This window comes from Haliotis rubra, unplaced genomic scaffold (assembly GCF_003918875.1).
Source record: "Haliotis rubra isolate DU_JTF1 unplaced genomic scaffold, ASM391887v1 Scf441, whole genome shotgun sequence".
NCBI lineage: Eukaryota > Metazoa > Mollusca > Gastropoda > Lepetellida > Haliotidae > Haliotis > Haliotis rubra.
Window position 1 is genome coordinate 315,534 of NW_025767126.1, and position 21,527 is coordinate 337,060.

Below are 21,527 nucleotides of genomic sequence, written 5' to 3' on the forward strand. Positions count from 1 at the left end.
TTGCACTGTTCAATGTCACTGATTTCAATATCTACAGTTCATTGTGTTGATGTAAAAATAAACATTTTGTGATGCTATTACTGTTGGCATAATTATTTAAAAGACTTATAATAAGAATAATAAATAATCTGAACATTTGTATAGCACTGATCTCCAACAATTCAAGTCAATTTTAATATCTCCCAAAGAGATAGGTCTTGAGATGAGCTTTAAAACGTTAAGTGAGGGAGAGCATTGCAGATCATAGGGAAGAGAGTTCCAAAGTACAGCTGACTCATACTGAAAAGTTCTGGCACCAAATGATTTTAACTTGACTCTTTGTTTTTGACAGTTATTGAGATATAAACAAACATGTGGAGCACCATTCATTTTATGGAGGTCTTTGAATGGCATTTAGAAGTGATACACGTAAAGAAGAGACTTTTTGTAGATGAAAGTCAGAAATTGACATCCATAAAATTCTCTTTCTTAAATGATATGCACACTGTTATTTATGTTTAAACATCAAAAACGCAAACAAGTAGGTGTGTCAATTCTTATATGGGCTAATCTGCTATGACATGATACCCTCACATACCCTGAGAAGATTGAAGCAGGTGTGGATCTTCCGCATGTCGGCACCGACACTAATAATGGAGTCCGGGTCGGTGTCCTCGAGGTAGGCATTGACAGCCTCCTCACATCTGGAACAACACGACAGTTTACAGGAGCATCTTTACATGTTCCAGTTCACAATTCAAAATTCACATCCATGACTTGTACAATTCTGGAGGGAATAGTTCCATATCCTTGTGGACTGCCATCCTCACTTTCAAACACTTGCAACTAATTTTTGCAGACTAATGAATATCAAGTTTCATTTCTAACCTTAATGAATAAGCTTGTCAACTAGCTATTCTTATCAGTTAAAGTCCACCTCTGGTCCCTATGAACGGTTGGGAAGAAATTTAGACATTGCTGTAATCCCAATTATGGGTACAATGTGTGAAGCCCATTTCTGGTGTCCCCAGGTCCGACCAAAACTCATGATGTTACTAAAATATTTTGCATCAAGCTATGACGTAATCTACCAAAACTGACAGTCAGTCAGTCAAAATTATTCTTATCTTGACTAAATGTACAAAGTCAAAGCTAATTACTGTTCATCATCAAGCTGTGAACAGTATCTGAAGGAACTTAGACATATTGCAGTATACATCTTGTAATTGTTGATAATGTAGTATTCTACATTATTCTTATTTTAAATAATAAACTGTAACAGAATGTTTCTTTTTGAAAAACAAAACACTGAAATGGACTATCTTGCCTTAAGAACTGATTCACCCATGAAGATCCTGGTTAGAATTGATCTTCAGTAACCTATGCTTGTCATAAGAGGTGACTTACTGGACCTGGCTCGCTGACTTGGTTGACATATGTCATTGTATCCAAAATGAGTAGATCAATACTCATGGTGTTGATCACTGGATTGTCTGGTCCAGACTTGATTATTTACAGACTGCCGCCATATAGCTGGAATATTTCTGAGTGCGGCGAAAACTAAACTCACTCACTCACGAAGAACTGTTTCCAGGGCAGAAAAGATACCCCGTCCCCTGCTGCTGTAATGTTGATTAAATGAGACGCCAATGGTCTCAATGTATGACATTGTAGACCCCACATTCTCTTCCCACTCCTGTCATATCTTCCTACGTAACCTCTGTTCTAATACAGCCCTATTTCCCGGTTCTCGTAAAATCCCCTAGCGGCCAAAATCGCAACACGAATTATCTCCCTCCCTTCTTTCTATCCAATCCAATCACGTGTTACATCGACTTAGATCCAATATGGCGGCCGTCATAGAGTTAGTTGATCAACGTGCGAAGGATAGATTCGGTATTTCATGTTTAACTGAAAAGCAGAAACTAGGGCAATAGACAGTGCAGGAATCAATCGACAAGATGTTTTTGTTGATGTGACATACAAGACATTTAATGGCCAACATGTCCGTTGTCAACGAGGGCGATGGAGACGCCTTTGATCTGCCATTACATGACTGGGTTCTTTCTATAAGAAACGTATGGGTATCGTGCTGGGGAAGAGGTACTAGTTTTCCCCGAAGCAGACGGAAATTACCGAGGCTTTGCGAATGATCACTTTTGAAACAAAGTCGCTGATTGCACAACTAAATCTGATTGTAGCAAATCATGAAGCCAGAACACTTGCACCATGAAAGAGCCATATTAGAACAGAGGTTACGTAGGAAGATATGATAGGAGTAACCTCTGTGGGAAGAGAATGTAGACCCCAGCGAAGATCATCAACCCTGCTATGAACCCTTGACATTGTAATAAAGCTGGCCTTTTGCTGAGTAATAAAGTAACTTCACCATAACCCTGTCCAACAGGTCCTACATTTTCTAATTTAGTCATTGTAATGATGTAGCTGCTGGCAATTTATAAAATGTCCAAAACATGTGCGCACCTTTGGAGCTCCTCCTCAGTGAGTTGGTCAGTCCGCTGCTGACCAGTGGCCAGTGCTAGCTCCTCTTTCAGCTGCTGGATCTCTCTCTTCAGCTTCTGGATCATCAACTTGGGGTCCAGCTCCTCGTTTAGCATCACATCGTTCTTGATCATCGCCACCCGCTGGGCAAACCGACAAGTCGAGATTGTCTCCTGTAGAAATAGAACAGGAGCAATAGGCCATGAGTTGTGTGGTGTGTTATCATTCCCCTGCACTCTGAGAAACCATGCTGGGAGTTATAAGATTAAATACTCCTCAATAGGCCTCAGTTTTGTAATATAAGGGATGGCTGTCATCTGTATCTACAACTGTGAGCATGCTGTGTCAGTCTTATGGTTGATTCAGGAAACTGAAAATTATTTAACTCCTAAGCATTATGATCACTTTATAAAAGTGAGATTGCAGCAATATCCACATCACAGAAGGATCATATTCATTTCACAAACACAATTTACTCCTTGTGAGAGTTGAAGCTATATCCACATCACAGAAGGATCATATTCATTTCACTTCGCTGATGAACACAATTTACTACCCCACAGCCTTGGAGAAACTATAGCAATAAGTCATATGGATTTGGTTGAGTCTATTTAAATAGGTAGATGTTCCAATCTAGTAATCCCTTCACCCCTATATATAGTTGATTCCAGATCCATATATTGCCACATGGTCTTAAACCACCACATATTCACATGTAGGAATCCTAAATGTCATATTACCCCCTAAAGATCAAGATTACAAAATCTTTAGAAACAATATTCATGTTATAAGAATGAGTGAGTGACTTTCGTTTTATGCCGCTTTTAGCAATATTCCACCAACATCACGGCAGGGGACACCAGAAATGGGCTTCACACATTGTACCCATGTGGGGAATCGAACTCGGGACTTCATGGTTACAAGCGAATGCTTCAACCACTAGGCTACTCCACCACCCCTGTGTTATAAGAGGCAACTAATATATTGGGATAATGAGACTTCCTAACTTAGTAGATACATGTCATTATATCCCAATGGTTTAGATCAATGTTCATTATGTCAATCACTGGAATGTTAGGTCCAGACTGGATTATTTACAGACCACTGCCATATAGCTGAGGTATTGATGAATACAGTTAAATGCAAACAAAATGTCATGTTAGGATCTTCATGAATATAATGAAGGACTTACATCAATATTTTTCTTGTCAACTGAGCATGTAGCAATCATTGTGGTCATACAGTTTCCCCGAGGCTGTCTCGCAGCACTGACGTCATCATGGAGTTGCGATAGGGGATGTGGACGCGGACCCTTCTCTGACAAGGAGATGATCACCTGCAACATTGAGACGATTAGAAGCGTCAGTGACTGCGGCCATATGGACAGGGATAGCACAAATATAGTCTGATTGCACTGAAAACGTACCGATGAATTTCACTTTAAACAAAAACGTAAATCAAATAAAGTGAAATTAGATGTGCGAATCCTCATGATTTTACCTTGCCAATTGAACATTTAAATCTCAGAATTTTATTCAACTTAGGATAAAAGTTGTTTAACAAACGATCATAGTTTCAAATCACTATTATTGGTTTGTATTACAAGGGGGTATGCACATTAAATGAAACACCGAGAACAAGTAGGGTTGGTCTAAGTTAACGCTCATCACGTACTGCAAGTGCATTTGTATCACTGTTCCAATTACTGCGTTTACACCCTTGTAATACAAACCAATAATCGCGATTCGAAGCTATGATCGTCTGTTAAACAACTTTTATCCTAAGTTGAACAAAATTCTGAAATTTAAATGTTTAATTGGCAAGGAAAAATTATGAAGATTCGCAATCTTAAGTTCACTTTATTTGATTTACTTATTGTTTAAAGTGAAATTCATCGGTACGTTTTCACTGCAAACAGACTATAGTTGCCATATGAAGGTGAAAAAGTTTGCGTGGGTGGGTAAACAAACAAACAACGATACATATGACTGTGCAAGCTGTGTGTATTCTACGTCACTCACTTACTTGGATCTTATAATTATCATTTGAATTTAATTATGATGTCTGTTTGATAGCCAAAAGTCATTTTCATTTTACTTCCTGTTTGAAACTATCTCAGGATTGGTCAGTTAATTTGGAAAGAGAATATAAGTGAGTGACTGAGTATGACTTCAACAATATCACAGCAGGGACACCAGACATAGGTGTCACACATTGTACCATGTTGGGAATCAAACCCGGGTCTGGCTTGAAAAGCGAAACTTTAACCACTGGGCTACCTCACCACCTGTTTCGGTAGATGATCAAGATAAATATTGTTTTTATTATACATACTGTTAAATGAGAACATCACTTGACTGTAAACTTCAGTTGATTAATACCAGCTTTGTGATGATATATGTTTGACATGTCAAATCCTCAGCGAGAGGGTTAAATGAAATCTCTCCACGGAAATGGAATGGCACCATCAAGTCCAACAATTTGCCCACCCAGAGTTAGCCTCCCTGACTCACCTGCTCCAGGAAGTGGAGAGACAAGTTGATGTATTTGGCTTCAGTCAACAGAACGCCATTCACCCCTGTCTTGGACACTCGCTCAGATCTGTAGGATGGAAACCAAGTTCACATCAGGGGTGGATCCTTGGTTTTCAAAGCATATACTAACTCCGTACTATCTGGATGAATACACAGCGATTCCTTATTCTTAACACCACAGCTACACTTTGCAGCAATGTCACAGCCAAGCATACATGTGGTTGATGAAATGAACACCGATCCTCGCCACTGTGGTACCATGCCACACAATCAGCCAGGTCACATGTTACAACCATATAATCATCATGTTAGTCTGTTCTTACAACCAGTAGAGCCTGCTTCTACAATAAACATATCCTAATCTAACTATCAATATCCATAACCAATAGGGGTGGGTATTGCAGAGAATTTTCATATTGCGATATATTGCGATGCGAAAGCATGTATTGCGATATGTATTGCAATATCTTGCATGAAGTATTTTTAAACAAAAAACTACTTATAATCTTATTCAAGTTAATTCTTGATTTATAGAGCAAAAACACAACAAAATCACTAGGCTTGATTAAGCTTTAATAACAACTTTTAATCATGATAAAATAAAAATGTGAATAATCTTTGGCACAAATGAAACAAGGACATATCCGAAGATTTCTGAGTGTTACGAAGTTTTCCGAATGCAAGTCAAAATACCGGTTTTCAATCAGCGTATCGCAATACGTATCGTTTTCAGGTTTGAACCGGTAAATACCGGTAAACCGGTTATATTGCACAGCCCTAATAACCAATTTCATGTAATTGTCCATAATGAATATTGAAGTATTACTTGTTTCATTCATGGTATGGCTGAAATATTGTGTTATTGAAATATTACTTGTAAGTGATTGAGGGTGGTTGTAGGCCACTATAACCAATCTTCCAGCAATATTACAGATGGGGCATCGCATTGTACCCATGTGGGGAATCAAACCCAGGTGTTCTGCGTGACAAGCAAACGCTTAACCACAAGGCTACCTCACCGTTCCTACTCCACAAAGGGATCTATGCACTTTGATTGTTGTAAGTCTGTGTTAAAGTATCCAAGTTACAATTATCTGTAAGATTTCTTTATGGAAAAAGGCACTGTATAGGTTTCTCAGAGCCAAACAGGTTGCTCGGAACCAATTCAAACCAAGAACTCCCAACATGGCATCTGATAACCCTTATCACTTAGTAAATACCACTGTAACAAGCAGATCCTCAATACTCAATGCTTGTGACACGCCTGAGGTACCTGGCCAATGTATTCAGGTATTCACACAAAGTAAACAAACTGTGCAGACAAACCCGGCCAGATCCACCAGATGCAGCTTGGCCCTGCGGATAGTTGCGGAGCCTGCTTCCCGTGCTGTGAGGTGTATTGTGAAGATACAGTGAGACCGTGTAGATGCCTGGTTCATGGGGGTCTGGGAGGCAGATACATGTGAGTCATGCAGAAGATGATAAAATATAGATTCTGTGCAAATGTGTCAAAGAATTTATGAAAACTTTGTGATGACCGCACTATTACTTACCATAGCCATTCTGAAAAATCTTTATCACTACTATTACTCATGAATACACAATGCCTTCTAGAAAGTAGTCAACAGGGATTGGGATAGAGAACTTTGACAATGGGCCATTTTCAGGATTATTAACCATTTTCTGAATTTAGAATGACCACTGCCCTTGTGTCAATAGTAAACTTCAAAATTTTAAAGGGCCATTTGTTCTTCTTATGTGCAAAATGGCCCATGGCCCCTGCCTTTCCCAAATGAGTCAAATGTAACATATGTCATATTTTGGATTACACTCAGTAAGTGCAGGTTCTAGTACTTTTTGGGCTGAGTCCCATCTGGGATTTGAACCCATACTTTCAGAATATGGCATTGAAATTGCCATCACAACAAAGTCAGTTATCTAACCCACTCAGCTTCCACAAACTACCAGTTATCAGATTTCCATTTTTGTTACTATCACTCTTAATCTCCTCCATAATATGCAACAGATTACTTTGTACATTGTCAATGTTTTGTAGTAAGCACATCAAGGGGAATAACTCCTGTCAGATAAATCTTTGACACAAAACTTGAATACTGGTGTCAGGATTACCATTTCAATGGAAAGTATTTCAGCTTGGCACAAACAAGCATCAAACATACAAATCTTTAAAACTTGAAACCAGTTGAATAATAATTAACAATTTAACCCTTACTCACAAATCTTAACATGATAAAAAGAGCATATGATTAGAAAGGATTTCTCATATTTCAAACATATTCTGGTACATTTCCATAAGGAAACATTATTGTAGCAAAGTCTAAATCCACAGCATTACTTTTAAGCCTATACTGAGTGTAATGAAAATGATTCACAGCTAAACTCAGGTGTGCCTACAGATTCAAATTGATTTCAGATGATCAGTTTAAGCACAAATATAATGTAAGTGGTGATTCTGTGCAGATGGAAATAAATGATTCTGATGACCACCTGGGTGACGAATGGTAGTCAAGATGTCTGTACCTCTGCTATCATCCGGTTGGTGTCCCCCAGAAACAGCAGGTTGAGAGCATCCTCCTCACTGGCAGCCTGGTGCACAGACAGGTTCTTCAGGTGGATGTTCTGGTCCGAGTCTTCCATCAGGGACACCTTCCTGCACAGACATATGACTACTGAGACAGACAGACAGACAGACAGACAGACAGACAGACAGACAGACAGACAGACAGACAGACAGACAGACAGACAGACAGACAGACAGACAGACAGACAGACAGACAGACAAACAAACAGACAGACAGGTTCTTCAGGTGGATGTTCTGGTCCGAGTCATCCATCAGGGACACCTTCCTGCAGATACATGACTACAGAGAGACAGACAGACAGACAGACAGACAGACAGACAGACTTCAGGTGGATGTTCTGACAGTCAGACAGACTTCCAGACATCAGACAGACAGACTTCCAGACAGACAGACAGACATGACAGACACTCAGACAGACAGACAGGCACAGAACAGACAGAGAGACAGACAGACAGACAGACAGGTTCTTCAGGTGGATGTTCTGGTCTGAGTCCCCCATCAGGGACACCTTCCTGCACAGACATATGACTACTGAGACAGACAGACAGACACAGAACAGACAGACAGACAGACAGACAGGTGGATGTTCTGGTCCAAGTCTTCCATCAGGGACACCTTCCTGCACCGACATGTGACACTCAGACAGACATATATTTATGTGCTGTATATTTACTTGAATTCCCAATATGGCTATAACGAACTGAAATAAACAGACTTTATTTTATGCAAGCTGACTAGTCATTACTGTTCTACATACGGCAGATCTTCCAGTTTTGCTGCCTCATGTTTTGGGTCGAGGAGATCAAAGCGGCTCTCGTTGTAGATCTCCAGGTAGGACACATGTACTGTGAAAGACAGCTCCGGGCTCTGGACAACACACAGTCAGACATAAGTCAGACAACAAGTGGATAATAAGGTTGTGCCAATGCTATTACACACACAACAAGATACCTGAGCCTCCTTCCACAAAGCACTAAGGTGATCGTAAGTCACTAAGGTAACCTTAGTGCAATGTTAAAGAAAGGGAGTTAAGGTTAACCTTAGTAAAGGTTGCTTCGTGAAAGGAGCCCCAGCACATCGTATGTTACAATTCATACACCAAGTACACATTCTCCCATACATGGTTGTGTCTCATTTTGTACCATTATATAACATCACAACATACATCAGATATATGCATTATAGATACGTATGCAAAACTTTAAATCCACATTTCCATAAATTTCACAGCCCAGTGTGCAATATTTAAGGCATTATGGTCAGGTGGTTCTAGTCATAATCTTAATTATTCAAGATATAGGGGTCCCTGGAGTCAAATACCATAGCAGCAAACTGCCCCGAGCTGCTCTATACAATATCAGGCGAAAAGCAGATACTGTATATTACCGTCAATAACTTATAAGCCAAATTTTAGGGCCAAAAAAAAGCTGTAGAGGGGGGGTCGGCTTATCTATAAGTTGCACTTTGGTCAAACTTTTTCTCTGGCGACATTGTATCGCTTCATGTGAACGAACAAGAGAAAACGACTTTGTCAGTGAAGCATCAAATTTGCAAATAAACCTCACTAGACAAGATTATTTACCTTTTCAATTCTAATTTGTTTTTGCTGGGCATTGTATTATATGCAGGGATTAAGATTACCGTGTGTATTTGTCTCGTAAACAGATCCGGAAATAGGAATCAGCTGTGCACACGTTTCCCTGCGATCTACCAGTGATTTAGTTAAAACATACCCAATGATACAAGATGAATTCTGATGCAGTAATTGGAAAACTATAGTATCTGAAACTAATATTTTACCATGAGAAATATATTCTAGCATTGTGTCATTTTAATTGCAGGTTTTGCTCAATAAATGTAAAATATTTACACTCATAGCTAATGTTATGTGACTGGTGTATTGCCAGATAGTTTTTATGCATGGAACAACATGGTAAGTAATCGAAGAGAACATAAAATCATAACATGAGGAAACATGATCAACTTGAAATATGAAGTAAAATTTGTCCTACTGACTTGGGCAACAGTGAAGCGCTAAGTGAGAGAGGACAAGTGACTCAGACACTGAGAGGGACAGTAAGGGACTGAACTATGGAATGAGACACTGAGTGAGACAGGACAAGTGACTCAGACACTGAGAGAGACAGTAAAGGACTCAACCATGGAATGAGACACTGAGTGAGACAGGACAAGTGACTCAGACACTGAGAGAGACAGTAAGGGACTGAACCATGGAATGAGACACTGAGTGAGAGAGGACAAGTGACTCAGACACTGAGAGAGACAGTAAGGGACTGAACCATGGAATGAGACACTGAGTGAGAGAGGACAAGTGACTCAGACACTGAGAGAGACAGTAAGGGACTGAACCATGGAATGAGACACTGAGTGAGAGAGGACAAGTGACTCAGACACTGAGAGAGACAGTAAGGGACTGAACCATGGAATGAGACACTGAGTGAGAGAGGACAAGTGACTCAGACACTGAGAGAGACAGTAAGGGACTGAACTATGGAATGAGACACTGAGTGAGACAGGACAAGTCTCAGACACTGAGAGAGACAGTAAGGGACTGAACCATGGAATGAGACACTGAGTGAGACAGGACAAGTGACTCAGACACTGAGAGAGGGACAGTAAGGGACTGAACCATGGAATGAGACACTGAGTGAGAGAGGACAAGTGATTCAGACACTGAGAGAGACAGTAAGGGACTGAACTATGGAATGAGACACTGAGTGAGAGAGGACAAGTGATTCAGACACTGAGAGAGACAGTAAGGGACTGAACCATGGAATGAGACACTGAGTGAGAGAGGACAAGTGACTCAGACACTGAGAGAGACAGTAAGGACTGAACCATGGAATGAGACACTGAATGAGAGAGGACAAGTGACTCAGACACTGAGAGAGACAGTAAGGGACTGAACCATGGAATGAGACACTGAGTGAGAGAGGACAAGTGACTCAGACACTGAGAGAGACAGTAAGGGACTGAACCATGGAATGAGACACTGAGTGAGACAGGACAAGTGACTCAGACACTGAGAGGGACAGTAAGGGACTGAACCATGGAATGAGACACTGAGTGAGACAGGACAAGTGACTCAGACACTGAGAGGGACAGTAAGGGACTGAACCATGGAATGAGACACTGAGGAAAGGTCGCGGGTTCGATCCCCGACCGCGTCATACCAAAAGACGTTAACATATGGTACTTGTTGGTCCCTGCCTGGCGGTCGGCATTTATGGGTACAACAAGGACTGGTCGGCTCAGAGTCAGTATAATGTGTCTGAGTGGGGTATTCATGCTTCACTGCGGCATGGTATCTCAGTGGGCTAGCACTATAAAACCAGCTTAAGTCTGGGCTAGTACAAGCAGCTGCACATACACATACACACGCATGCACGTCGTCATACGAGTGAAATATTCTCAAGCACGACATAAAACCCAATTTCACCTCACCTCACTTTAGGAGACAGCAGTGAGATGCAGATTGAGACTTCTAGTGACTGTGCGCAAAATCATATCTGACTTTAATCTCAACCAGTGACAATACTGGCATTTCCCACTTCAATATTGACAAATGTGACATATGTTTACAAAGGACAGCAGGGATAATAGATAATGTGCCATAGAGAAGAAACTATTACCTTCTCAATTTTATCATAGATGTATGAGAGAGTTCTGGGGATGATGCCCCTGTCAATGTACCTCTCTGCCCCTCCTGTGATGGTGAAAGTCTTACCACTGCCAGTCTGGAATATAGTGATCAAGTCAGAATGTCATTATTATTACAACTAGAACAAAAATCCAAGGCAACATGAACCACTATTGTGTTGCAACAATTACTGGTAATACTGTAACATATGTTATATGTTTTTCTCAGTAAAGCACAAATTCTAGTAGATCAGGGTTGAGTGCCATCTGGGATTCGAACCTACCCTCTCAGATTAACTTAATCGCCAGCACACAATCAACAATCTAACCCACTCAGCCACCACAACTTCCACAAAAATGGAAGTCACCCAACTGGTTGTCTAGATCATGTAGCTTGTGTACTGCTCTGATAAGTGTAACTAATACTGATTAAGATGTTAACCTACATACATAATCTTATTCAACATTGTAGTAATTCAACATAATGAAAGAACAAACACAGTAATTATACATGTTTGTGTTACTTTTGAGAATGGTCATGCTTTCCCTTTCAATTATAATTATTTTACTATTAAAACCCCATCCAAACAAAAGACAACATTAACAGCGAGTAATAATATCATTTTGATGATTACAAGCACATATGTACGAGGTGAGGTCAAAAAGTTTCGAGAACTTCTTGTATCAGTAGGTTATCTCCCTTCCAGTTATCACAATATTAATACTGTTTGTTGCAAGGTGTTGAAACTTTCACAGGTATCTCATGAAAGATCAATGTATGCTATACTACTAGCGGCATAGCTGTTTCACAACTTTAGGTAGTGAGTTCTCAAAACTTTTTTACCTCCCTTTGTAATTCAGGTTTTACATCAGGATCATTCTGGTGAAGAAATAAAGAACTAACCTATTGAACGCATTCAACAAAAGGAATTGTTCAAGTAATTGCTGTATTACATTCTAAGATGCTTCGGTAAAAAATCAAAGGCGCCGACAGTACTTCATCAGTGCTTTAACTATAATAGTTCAGGGCGAAAGTGTGCTTTATTACACTATAAATGGTGGTAAAGCAAACTGTATTTCTTAAGTAATATTCGTTTTTGTGTAGTTTCAGACATGTTCAATGACATAACAAAGATAACTAGTCTAGCTGTATAGAGTTAACTAGGGATTTACCTGGATTGTATATTTTGGGAATACAGGTGACTCGAAGCTAAGATAATTAAATGAGGGCGCCAGATGACAAACTGGTGATATCGGAGTTTGTTATTTGTTATTTAATGAGATACTAAGCAATATTCCAGCAATATAGTGGTGGTCTGTAATAACTGAATCTGGAGCAGACAATCTAGTGATTGATATCATGAGCATCGATCTATGAAGTTGGGATAAGATGACATGTGTCAAACAAGTCAGAGGGTCTGACCACCCAAACCTGTTGGTTGCCTCTAACAACAAGCATGTGCTTTGGAATATCAATTATAACCCCGATGTTCAAAGGTTGGGGATCCCAGAGAAATGTCTAGACATGAATACAGTACTCCATAACAAGTAATGAAATACTGCACATGCTGAGACCCGTGAAGATCCGGGTTAGAATGAACCTTCAGTAACCCATGCTTGTCGTAAGAGGCGACTAACGGGATCAGGTGGTCAGGCTCACTGACTGGGTTGACACCTGTCATCAGGGCACAATTGCGCAGATCGATGCTCATGCTGTTGATCACTGGTTTGTCTGGTCCAGACTCGATTATTTACAGACTGCCGCCACATAGCTGGAATATTGCTGAGTGCGACGTAAAACTGAACTCACTCACTGCACATGCTGAGAGGATGTTAGTTATAAATATGGAGTTAACCACATGAAACAAATCTACAAGTGCTGGCACTAGGAGATCATTACACTTTCCGATGCTCATGCTGTTGATCACTGGATAGTCTGGTCCAGACTCAATTATTTTCAGTCCGCAGCCATATCGCTGGAATGCTGCTGAGTGTGGTGTTAAACAACAACCAACCAACCATTACACTTTCAACTATTCATTGTATCTTTTACACATATATGTATGGAAAGATTTTAAGTGAGACCATCTTATAAAACATATCAGCACTAATTCAAAAACATGCTGAAAAAGAATTCTGTGTCCCAGTGGATGTAGTCTGTGTTTCATTTGTATTCATTTTGAATTTTTATACATTTAGGATGCAGAACCAAGCAACTCCCAGGACAAACATCACATAAAAACAGACAAGTCGAAATACATGTTCTAATTTCAACATATGTGATGGAACAGACTCACAAAGAAATAAAAGTTAATGATGGTCAAAAAATGTTTTAGCATAATTGTAATCTGCAAACATAATAGTCCCAACATCTGTCAAAACTGAATATTTCTTTCTATTCAGAAAAAATGAACCTGTTTAAATGACTGTGAAGTCCAGCATCGTTTAACAACTTCTTTGACTATACCTGTCTTAATCACTGAAGGGCATTTCAGAAAAAAACACTTCACATATAAAGTCAAGTCTTAGGCTAAGTATAAATAAATTTATCCAACACTTAGAATACATTGAAAACGTGATTTCAGTAAAACTCGAACATCAAAATAATTAGAGTTTGAGACAAAATATATTTAATTACAGTTTAAAGTTATTTAAACTTGTGTTTTGTGGTGTGGGGCGATCACACTCTCCTTCATTTCTACCTCGCTGTGTAAATGACAACGAACCTAACACAACTGTGAGGGGTGACAGTCGCTACCTTGTAATAATATTGACACAAGCTAGGTTTACCTGCCAGCACACCTGTAACGAGATATTGTGCAGTCTTCAACAACACCTACCTGTCCGTACGCAAATATTGTGCCATTGTAGCCTTGTAACACACTGAAAGATACAATAAAAGATTCACTTGTAATATAGATGATAAATGGACAAGAAATATTGTCAAAAAGTCATATTTTCATCATGTAGCAAGGATTTAAAAGATGCCAAAGGGACTGTATAGAAAGGAAATGGGAAAGACATGAATAAACAACTGTGTAAAATGTAATCTACACATGCTCAGGATTAACCCAAATATGCATCAAATTGTGGTTGCCTGCCAAACCAAACCACATAGTTTTGTGGTTATTTGAACTCACTAAAAACTTAGTTCCTTTGAATTACTTAACAAAATTTGAGTTTTTTCTCACCCTTAAAATGACATGTCAAGTAAACATTAACACATGTTAAATAATAAAAGCATATCACATTATGCATAACAACTTCATGTTGATGCATAACAAATATTAACACATGTTAAATAATAAAAGCATATCACATTATGATTTTGTTTATTAGTTTATTGATATTCATGTTAAATAATAAAAGCATATCACATTATGCATAACAACTTCTTGTTTATTTCGTAGTTTATTGATATTTCAAGTAAACATTAACACATGTTAAATAATAAAAGCATATCACATTATGCATAACAACTTCTTGTTGATTACGTAGTTTATTGATATGTCAAGTAAACATTAACACATGTTAAATAATAAAAGCATATCACATTATGCATAACAACTTCTTGTTTATTGCGTAGTTTATTGATATGTCAAGTAAACATTAACACATGTTAAATAATAAAAGCATATCACATTATGCATAACAACTTCTTGTTTATTGCTACGTAGTTTATTGATGTTTCAGTGTAGATTCTAACACCATTTTCAAGCCAAAAACAGGTATAGCTCTGAATTTACTGATACAATTTAAATATTGAGTCATATGATGCAATGCTCAATGGGGGAGGCAAGTATGAAGAGATGTAGCCAGTAGTTCCTACAACTTTGCTATCTTGTTTTATTTATCATAATAGGAACAACGTTCATGAAAGATATCAGTGCGATCACGGTCATATGTCCATGTAAATGTATGGGCTTTATGATCATCTTAGCCCAAGGATCACTTCAAATTTTGGCCTTCCTGTTTAGAAAAATATTCAAAACTTGTGGGTGTGACAACACGATTTGGTTCTCCAACAACCAGCTCATCTACAATTAGTAATCTATGACTATTTCTTGACTTATTGATTTGACTAACCACACAGGCCTATAGTTTTTGTTTGTTGTTTAACACTCATATCATCCTGTTAACAACTCATATAATTATGTTAACGACTCATATCATCATGTTAACAACTCATATCATCCTGTTAACAATTTTAATGTTATCCTGTTAACAACTCATATCATCCTGTTAACAACTTATATAATTATGTTAATGACTCATATCATCATGTTAACAACTTATACAATTATGTTAACGACTCATCATTATGTTAACAACTCATATCATCCTGTTAACAACTCATATAATTATGTTAACGACTCATATCATCATGTTAACAACTCATATCATCCTGTTAACAACTTATATAATTATGTTAACGACTCATATAATCCTGTTAACAACTCATATCATCCTGTTAACAACTTATATAATTATGTTAATGACTCATATCATCATGTTAACAACTCATATCATCCTGTTAACAACTTATATAATTATGTTAATCCTGACAACTCCTTATAATTATGTTAACTAACTCATCATGTTAACAACTTATATAATTATTATGTTTAACAACTCATATCATCCTGTTAACAACTTATATAATTATGTTAACGACTCATATAATCCTGTTAACAACTCATATCATCCTGTTAACAACTTATATAATTATGTTAATGACTCATATCATCATGTTAACAACTTATACAATTATGTTAACGACTCATCATTATGTTAACAACTCATATCATCCTGTTAACTTATATAATTATGTTAATGACTCATATCATCATGTTAACAACTTATACAATTATATTAACGACTCATCATTATGTTAACAACTCATATCATCTGTTAACAACTCATATAATTATGTTAACGACTCATATCATCATGTTAACAACTCATATCATCCTGTTAACAACTCATATAATTATGTTAATGACTCATATCATCCTGTTAACAACTCATATAATTATATAAGTTATCACATCGTGTCGAGGGAAATACGGGGTTTTATCAGTCCCGAGTCCCGACTAATCAAGAGTGAAGATTTAATTTCACATACTTCCAACAGCAGATTTCCCAATTATCAGCAATAATTTCTTCTTGTTGTTTCTTTTTGGCGAAAATTAGCAGCGACTACGATAAAATCGTATAGGTATGCATCTCTGTGTAAAGCACAGATTCTAGTACTTTTGTTGGGTGGAGTCCCATCTGGGATTCAAACCCACACCCTCAGCATCAGGCACCTAATCACCAGCACACTCAGCCACTGTGGCTTCCACAAAAATGGATGTCAGACAACTGGTGATCTGCCTGACTCTGAGGGTGTGGATTCGAATCCCAGATGGGACACAATCTTAAACAGGGGGAGTGTATTATAATGAAGGATAAATGAAAATGAAAAAGTATAAGATATTTGATAAATTTTCATGGTAGTACTTTATCAAGTCAGGATGAATTGCAGTATTATAGTTTATTATTTCAGCTCTGAAACCATGTCAACAACAGCAATAGATATTGCATTGTAAGAAACTTGTGTTGTGTTATACTTATACTGTACAAGTGTTTCTTCAAAAGCAGGTGACCCGTGAAGGTCCGGGTTAGAATGAGCCTTCAGTAACCCATGCTTATCGTAAGAGGCGACTAACGGGATCGGGTGGTCAGGCTTGCTGGCTTGGTTGACACATGTCATCGTTTCCCAATTGCGCAGATCGATGCTCATGCTGTTGATCACATGATTGTCTGGTCCAGACTCGATTATTTACAGACCGCCACCATATAGCTGGAATATTGCTGAGTGTGGCGTAAAACTCAACTCCCTCACTCACTCAAAAGCAGGTTTGTTTTCAAGATATTCTAAATCTTACATCTTGAGACAGTCCCTCAAAATAGATAACATGATTGAGACAGTTCGGTCAAATGACGCATCAACTATAAAAGGCACTAAACAATAACATAATTATGAAAATATTCACTCTCGGAAGTTACAATGTTGACAGAAACCAACAGAACAAACTGGTGTCAAAACAATGCCTTTAAGTGCTGATGTTTGGCAGTCAGGGTTACAGATGTGAATCCCTGTGAAGGAATATCTCGGGACAGTTTACAAGCCGAGGTGTCAATAACAAGATATCACACGTATTTACAACTGTGTGATAAACAGGTGGATGTTTACACACCACACACACTGATGGATAGGTTAACACATTTACAGGACTAGTTCAACATGATCAGTTGATACTGGTCATTTGCACATTTATTTAGAGTTATCTTGACCACTGGGCAAGGCGTGTGGAAAATGAAGGGATTTTCTTTGATGTACATCTACATTTTTTGTGGAGAGATGTGTAATCCTGATGTGATAGTGGGAGAAAGGGTAGTTTTACATCAGTTCTGGCAATGTCACATATCAAGATGGGGAAACACAAGAAACGGGTTTTACACATTGTATTTGTGTAGGGAACTGAACCATGGCCTTGGATATGGTGCTGGGTGGTTAGTTTGTTTGCTGTTTAATGCTACACTCAGCAATGACATGTGTCAACTAAGTCAGCGAGTCTGACCATCTGATCCCGGTTAGTCGCCTTTTACGACAAGCATGGGTTTCCTGAAGACCAATTCTAGCCTGGATCTCCGACTGGATCTTGGATACAGCGAGTAATTGCTTTAATCACTATGCTAACCAAACACAAAGGCTAGATCCCAGGAGTGCAATGTAAGGTAATATGGCTCCCTGTCACTGCTTCAGTATGTAATGAAAGATGACTCATCACTTCAACTAAGTGCATTAAATGAAGCAATAAAAATGATATTCCCTTTTTCCAAATAGAGGACAAAATATAGAAGACATACAAATGTATTAATGAAGAGAATCAGTGCACATACTCTCACACTTGACATGTTCATATGATTCAGCAGACATTTATTTTTTGTTTATTAAAAAAGCTACAGATCTTTTCCAGGGAACTAAGCAGTCCATTATGCAACTGTTTACATTAAACACCTGTATTTATTGTATCAATCTGGAGTGGTGTAGTGTTTCAACAAGGATTCCAAAATATGTGCACTTTGCAAAATGGGGAAAATCAATTCCTTCAAATTTTTAAATTTTTTACATTTTTGTTTTCCAAACTTTAAAGGATTTTTACACTGTAACTTAATTCTACATTCAACGTCATAATGTTAAATGAAACATTTAAGCCTCTTCATCTATATACAGTAAACTAATGTTATAACCAACTCAAAGGGAAGACTAATTTTAGTTTGTTATAACAATAGTTCATAATAAACATTTTGAATAAACTATACAGCAAGTGGACAGGCAAAAATAAATAGTTCATTTTTACATGAGTTTGTTGTATGCATGTTCATTGTAAACTTAGTTTTTTGTACGTCCCTATCAACAGCTAAAAGCAGGGGTGGAAATAACTTTAAAATTGCAAGTGTACTCCGGTACAAGTGGCACATGTAAAATCACTTGCCCTGATAATTTTTCCACTATACCGGCTATTTTCTTGTTGATTTTTTAAATAAACAACATAATTAACATTGGAATATCAACTTGACACCGGTACAGTGTGATATACAAATTTGCTTGCCCGACAGAAAAAAACACTGGACTCGGGCGTCGGGCAATGGGTTATTTCCACCCCTGAAAAGGGATATTTCGTTACTGTTGCATTGTGGTAATCAATCCTTTGTTTGGATAGAAACTTACTTGTCAATAACTGGTTTGGCCACATGTTCAAAAACTTCATCTTGTGTAGTCTTCTGATCGAAAACCCGCTCAAAACTGAAAACATGACACAGAAAACAAGGATATAGAAAGTATTGATACAGAACATTTTGCCAATGTTGAAACAAGTTGAAATTGATGGCATATGTGTTGTCATTTATATATTAGGGCAAACTACTCTAGTAGCAAATAACAATGAGTCAATCACCACTTAGCAATCTAAATATCATTATAAATTTTCTATTTGTCTCAAACGTGTATCCACCTTCATCAACACAAAAAAGAGACTATAAGAAAATCAGGTTAGTTGACTAATATGTTTAATGTTCACTATGTCCACTGGAAAACATTAAGTTGATGAAAAATTTCAGAGATTCAAATAATCAATCCCAACCTGGTAAGTATAATTTCAATATTCTAAGAAATAATTTCAATACTACTGGACAAAGATATTTTGCATACTGTGGCACTCCACTGTGGATTTTGTTTTGCTTTCAAAAACTCCCATTCTCTTTCTGTTAGCAAGGCTAACTTTAAAACTCATTAGACTAATTCCACATTTCCAGCAATTCAAAGTTGTGATTTTATGAGTCTGTGACATTTTTAAAGACCCATGGATAAAGATTGACTGTAACTATGGTTACTGACCGAAACTTATAATGTTCCCTCTTGTTGTTGATGAAACCCTCTGCTAATTCCTTGGGTACAGTAACCGTCAGTCTTGGACATCCTTCATCATCATCATCAACGTCATAACGCTGTCGTAGAGAAAATGCATTTTCATTATCACATAGCTTAACTCTATAGTGAACAAAATACATGAAAAGACAAGGTAAACCAATATTAATAATTTGTGAACTTTGTACTCCAGGTAATTATGACCGGTCATTTAGTCATTTTTATCGGCTTTGAATTTGGTGATTTCGTTTTGTCAAAGGGCGGTGGGGTAGCCTAGTGGTTAAAGCATTTGCCCATCATGCCAAAGACCGGGTTTGATTCCCCATGGGTACAACACGTGAAGCCAATTTCTGGTGTTCCCTACCCTGATATTCCTGAAATATCGCTAAAAAGCGGTGTAAAACTAAACTCACTTGTTTGTCAAAATGGATTAGTTTAGTCATAATCATGATAATTGTCTGATCCCTCAAAAACACCTTTACTTATATAATGTTATATTTCCATTCAATGTAACTATTGGATTTGTTTACTAATGAAGATCTTGGTTAGAATCGGTTCTCAGAAACCAATGCTTGTCATAAGAGGCAAAAATGGGATCACATGGTCAGGATCACTGATATGTTTGATGCATGTCATCCTATCCCAACTGTGTATATCAGTGCTCCATAATATCAATCACCAGACTGTCTGGTCCAGATTTGATTACTTACATATTGCCTCAAACATCTGGAATATTGCTGAAGGGAGCATTAAACAAAGAAACAAACATAAAGTGTAACATTCTTTATCAATATTTCAATTAGCAACTTGATAGATATGAGTGTATAATGTCCCTATCATTTTGGTAAAACAAGAAAGGTTTTGGAACAAAAACTAAAGCTTACCTACCTACCCACAACAACCAAGATCTGACACTGGATATAGGGTACTGGCAAACCAACATGTTTAAAGGGCGGACTGGAGTACAATTAACAAAGAATCTTTCAATATCTCCAGTTATTTTTTGTCCATTATTGTAACAGTATCAACAGGTTTTATTTGTCAATGCCCTTTCTCCATGAGGAGATACTGTGTTTGCATGTTTTTTTATAGATGCACCAACCCTAAACCCATGCTCAGAAAACTTTGAAAACATCCGGAAGAATATCTAACTGAAATCAAGACTAGGCTCATAAATAGTGGCCATTTATAAAGCGCCTGTTTCCACACACTTGTGCATGCTCAAAGTGCTAACAAATTATTACCCCGGATAACCCAAGCTGCCTGTTAGGCACTAGAAGGTTATAGTCACATGACTTGTCCCATCGGGTACCCACTTTTCTGCTGGGTGAACAGAGGCAATTTTGAATAACCTCACTTGCCTAAGGTGAGACCACATGTATCACATGTGCTTCGTTGTGGGGCAGGACTGAAGTCCAAGAAACTCTCAAGAGTCAATCTGCCAAAAACGGTCACCCATCCAAGAACTCTCTGCGCTTAACCATTAACGTTGCTTAACTTCACCTGATTGTGACCTGAGCTCTACACACAAGACCACACACCACCACTGATGACAATGTTTTAACAAATATACATGAGTGGCACAAACAGGGACTCCAGGCGAGGACTGATGCCCAAACAGGATAATTTTTAATCGAAACATGTGATCAAACACTGCAATCTACACTACAATTCTATATTACTGTTGTATTGTGGAAGAAATTGTGAACAGGACAACAATTAATTATTACTCAGATCTAAAACCCTTGAATAAATTAACCTGTACCCATGTAC

General features: G+C 38.0%; 1 protein-coding gene across 1 annotated transcript in view; it reads right to left on the reverse strand.

The window, feature by feature from the left end:
* LOC124289435 (kinesin-like protein KIF6) overlaps positions 1–21,527 on the reverse strand; it is a 28,843-nt gene that overhangs the window by 5,831 nt on the left and 1,485 nt on the right. The window contains 13 exon segments of the mRNA XM_046726052.1: positions 578–683; positions 2,464–2,654; positions 3,674–3,732; positions 3,735–3,789; positions 3,791–3,817; positions 4,995–5,082; positions 6,342–6,460; positions 7,557–7,686; positions 8,376–8,485; positions 11,272–11,376; positions 14,119–14,161; positions 19,059–19,133; positions 19,725–19,834. Coding sequence (XP_046582008.1) covers positions 578–683; positions 2,464–2,654; positions 3,674–3,732; positions 3,735–3,789; positions 3,791–3,817; positions 4,995–5,082; positions 6,342–6,460; positions 7,557–7,686; positions 8,376–8,485; positions 11,272–11,376; positions 14,119–14,161; positions 19,059–19,133; positions 19,725–19,834 — 1,218 coding nt within the window.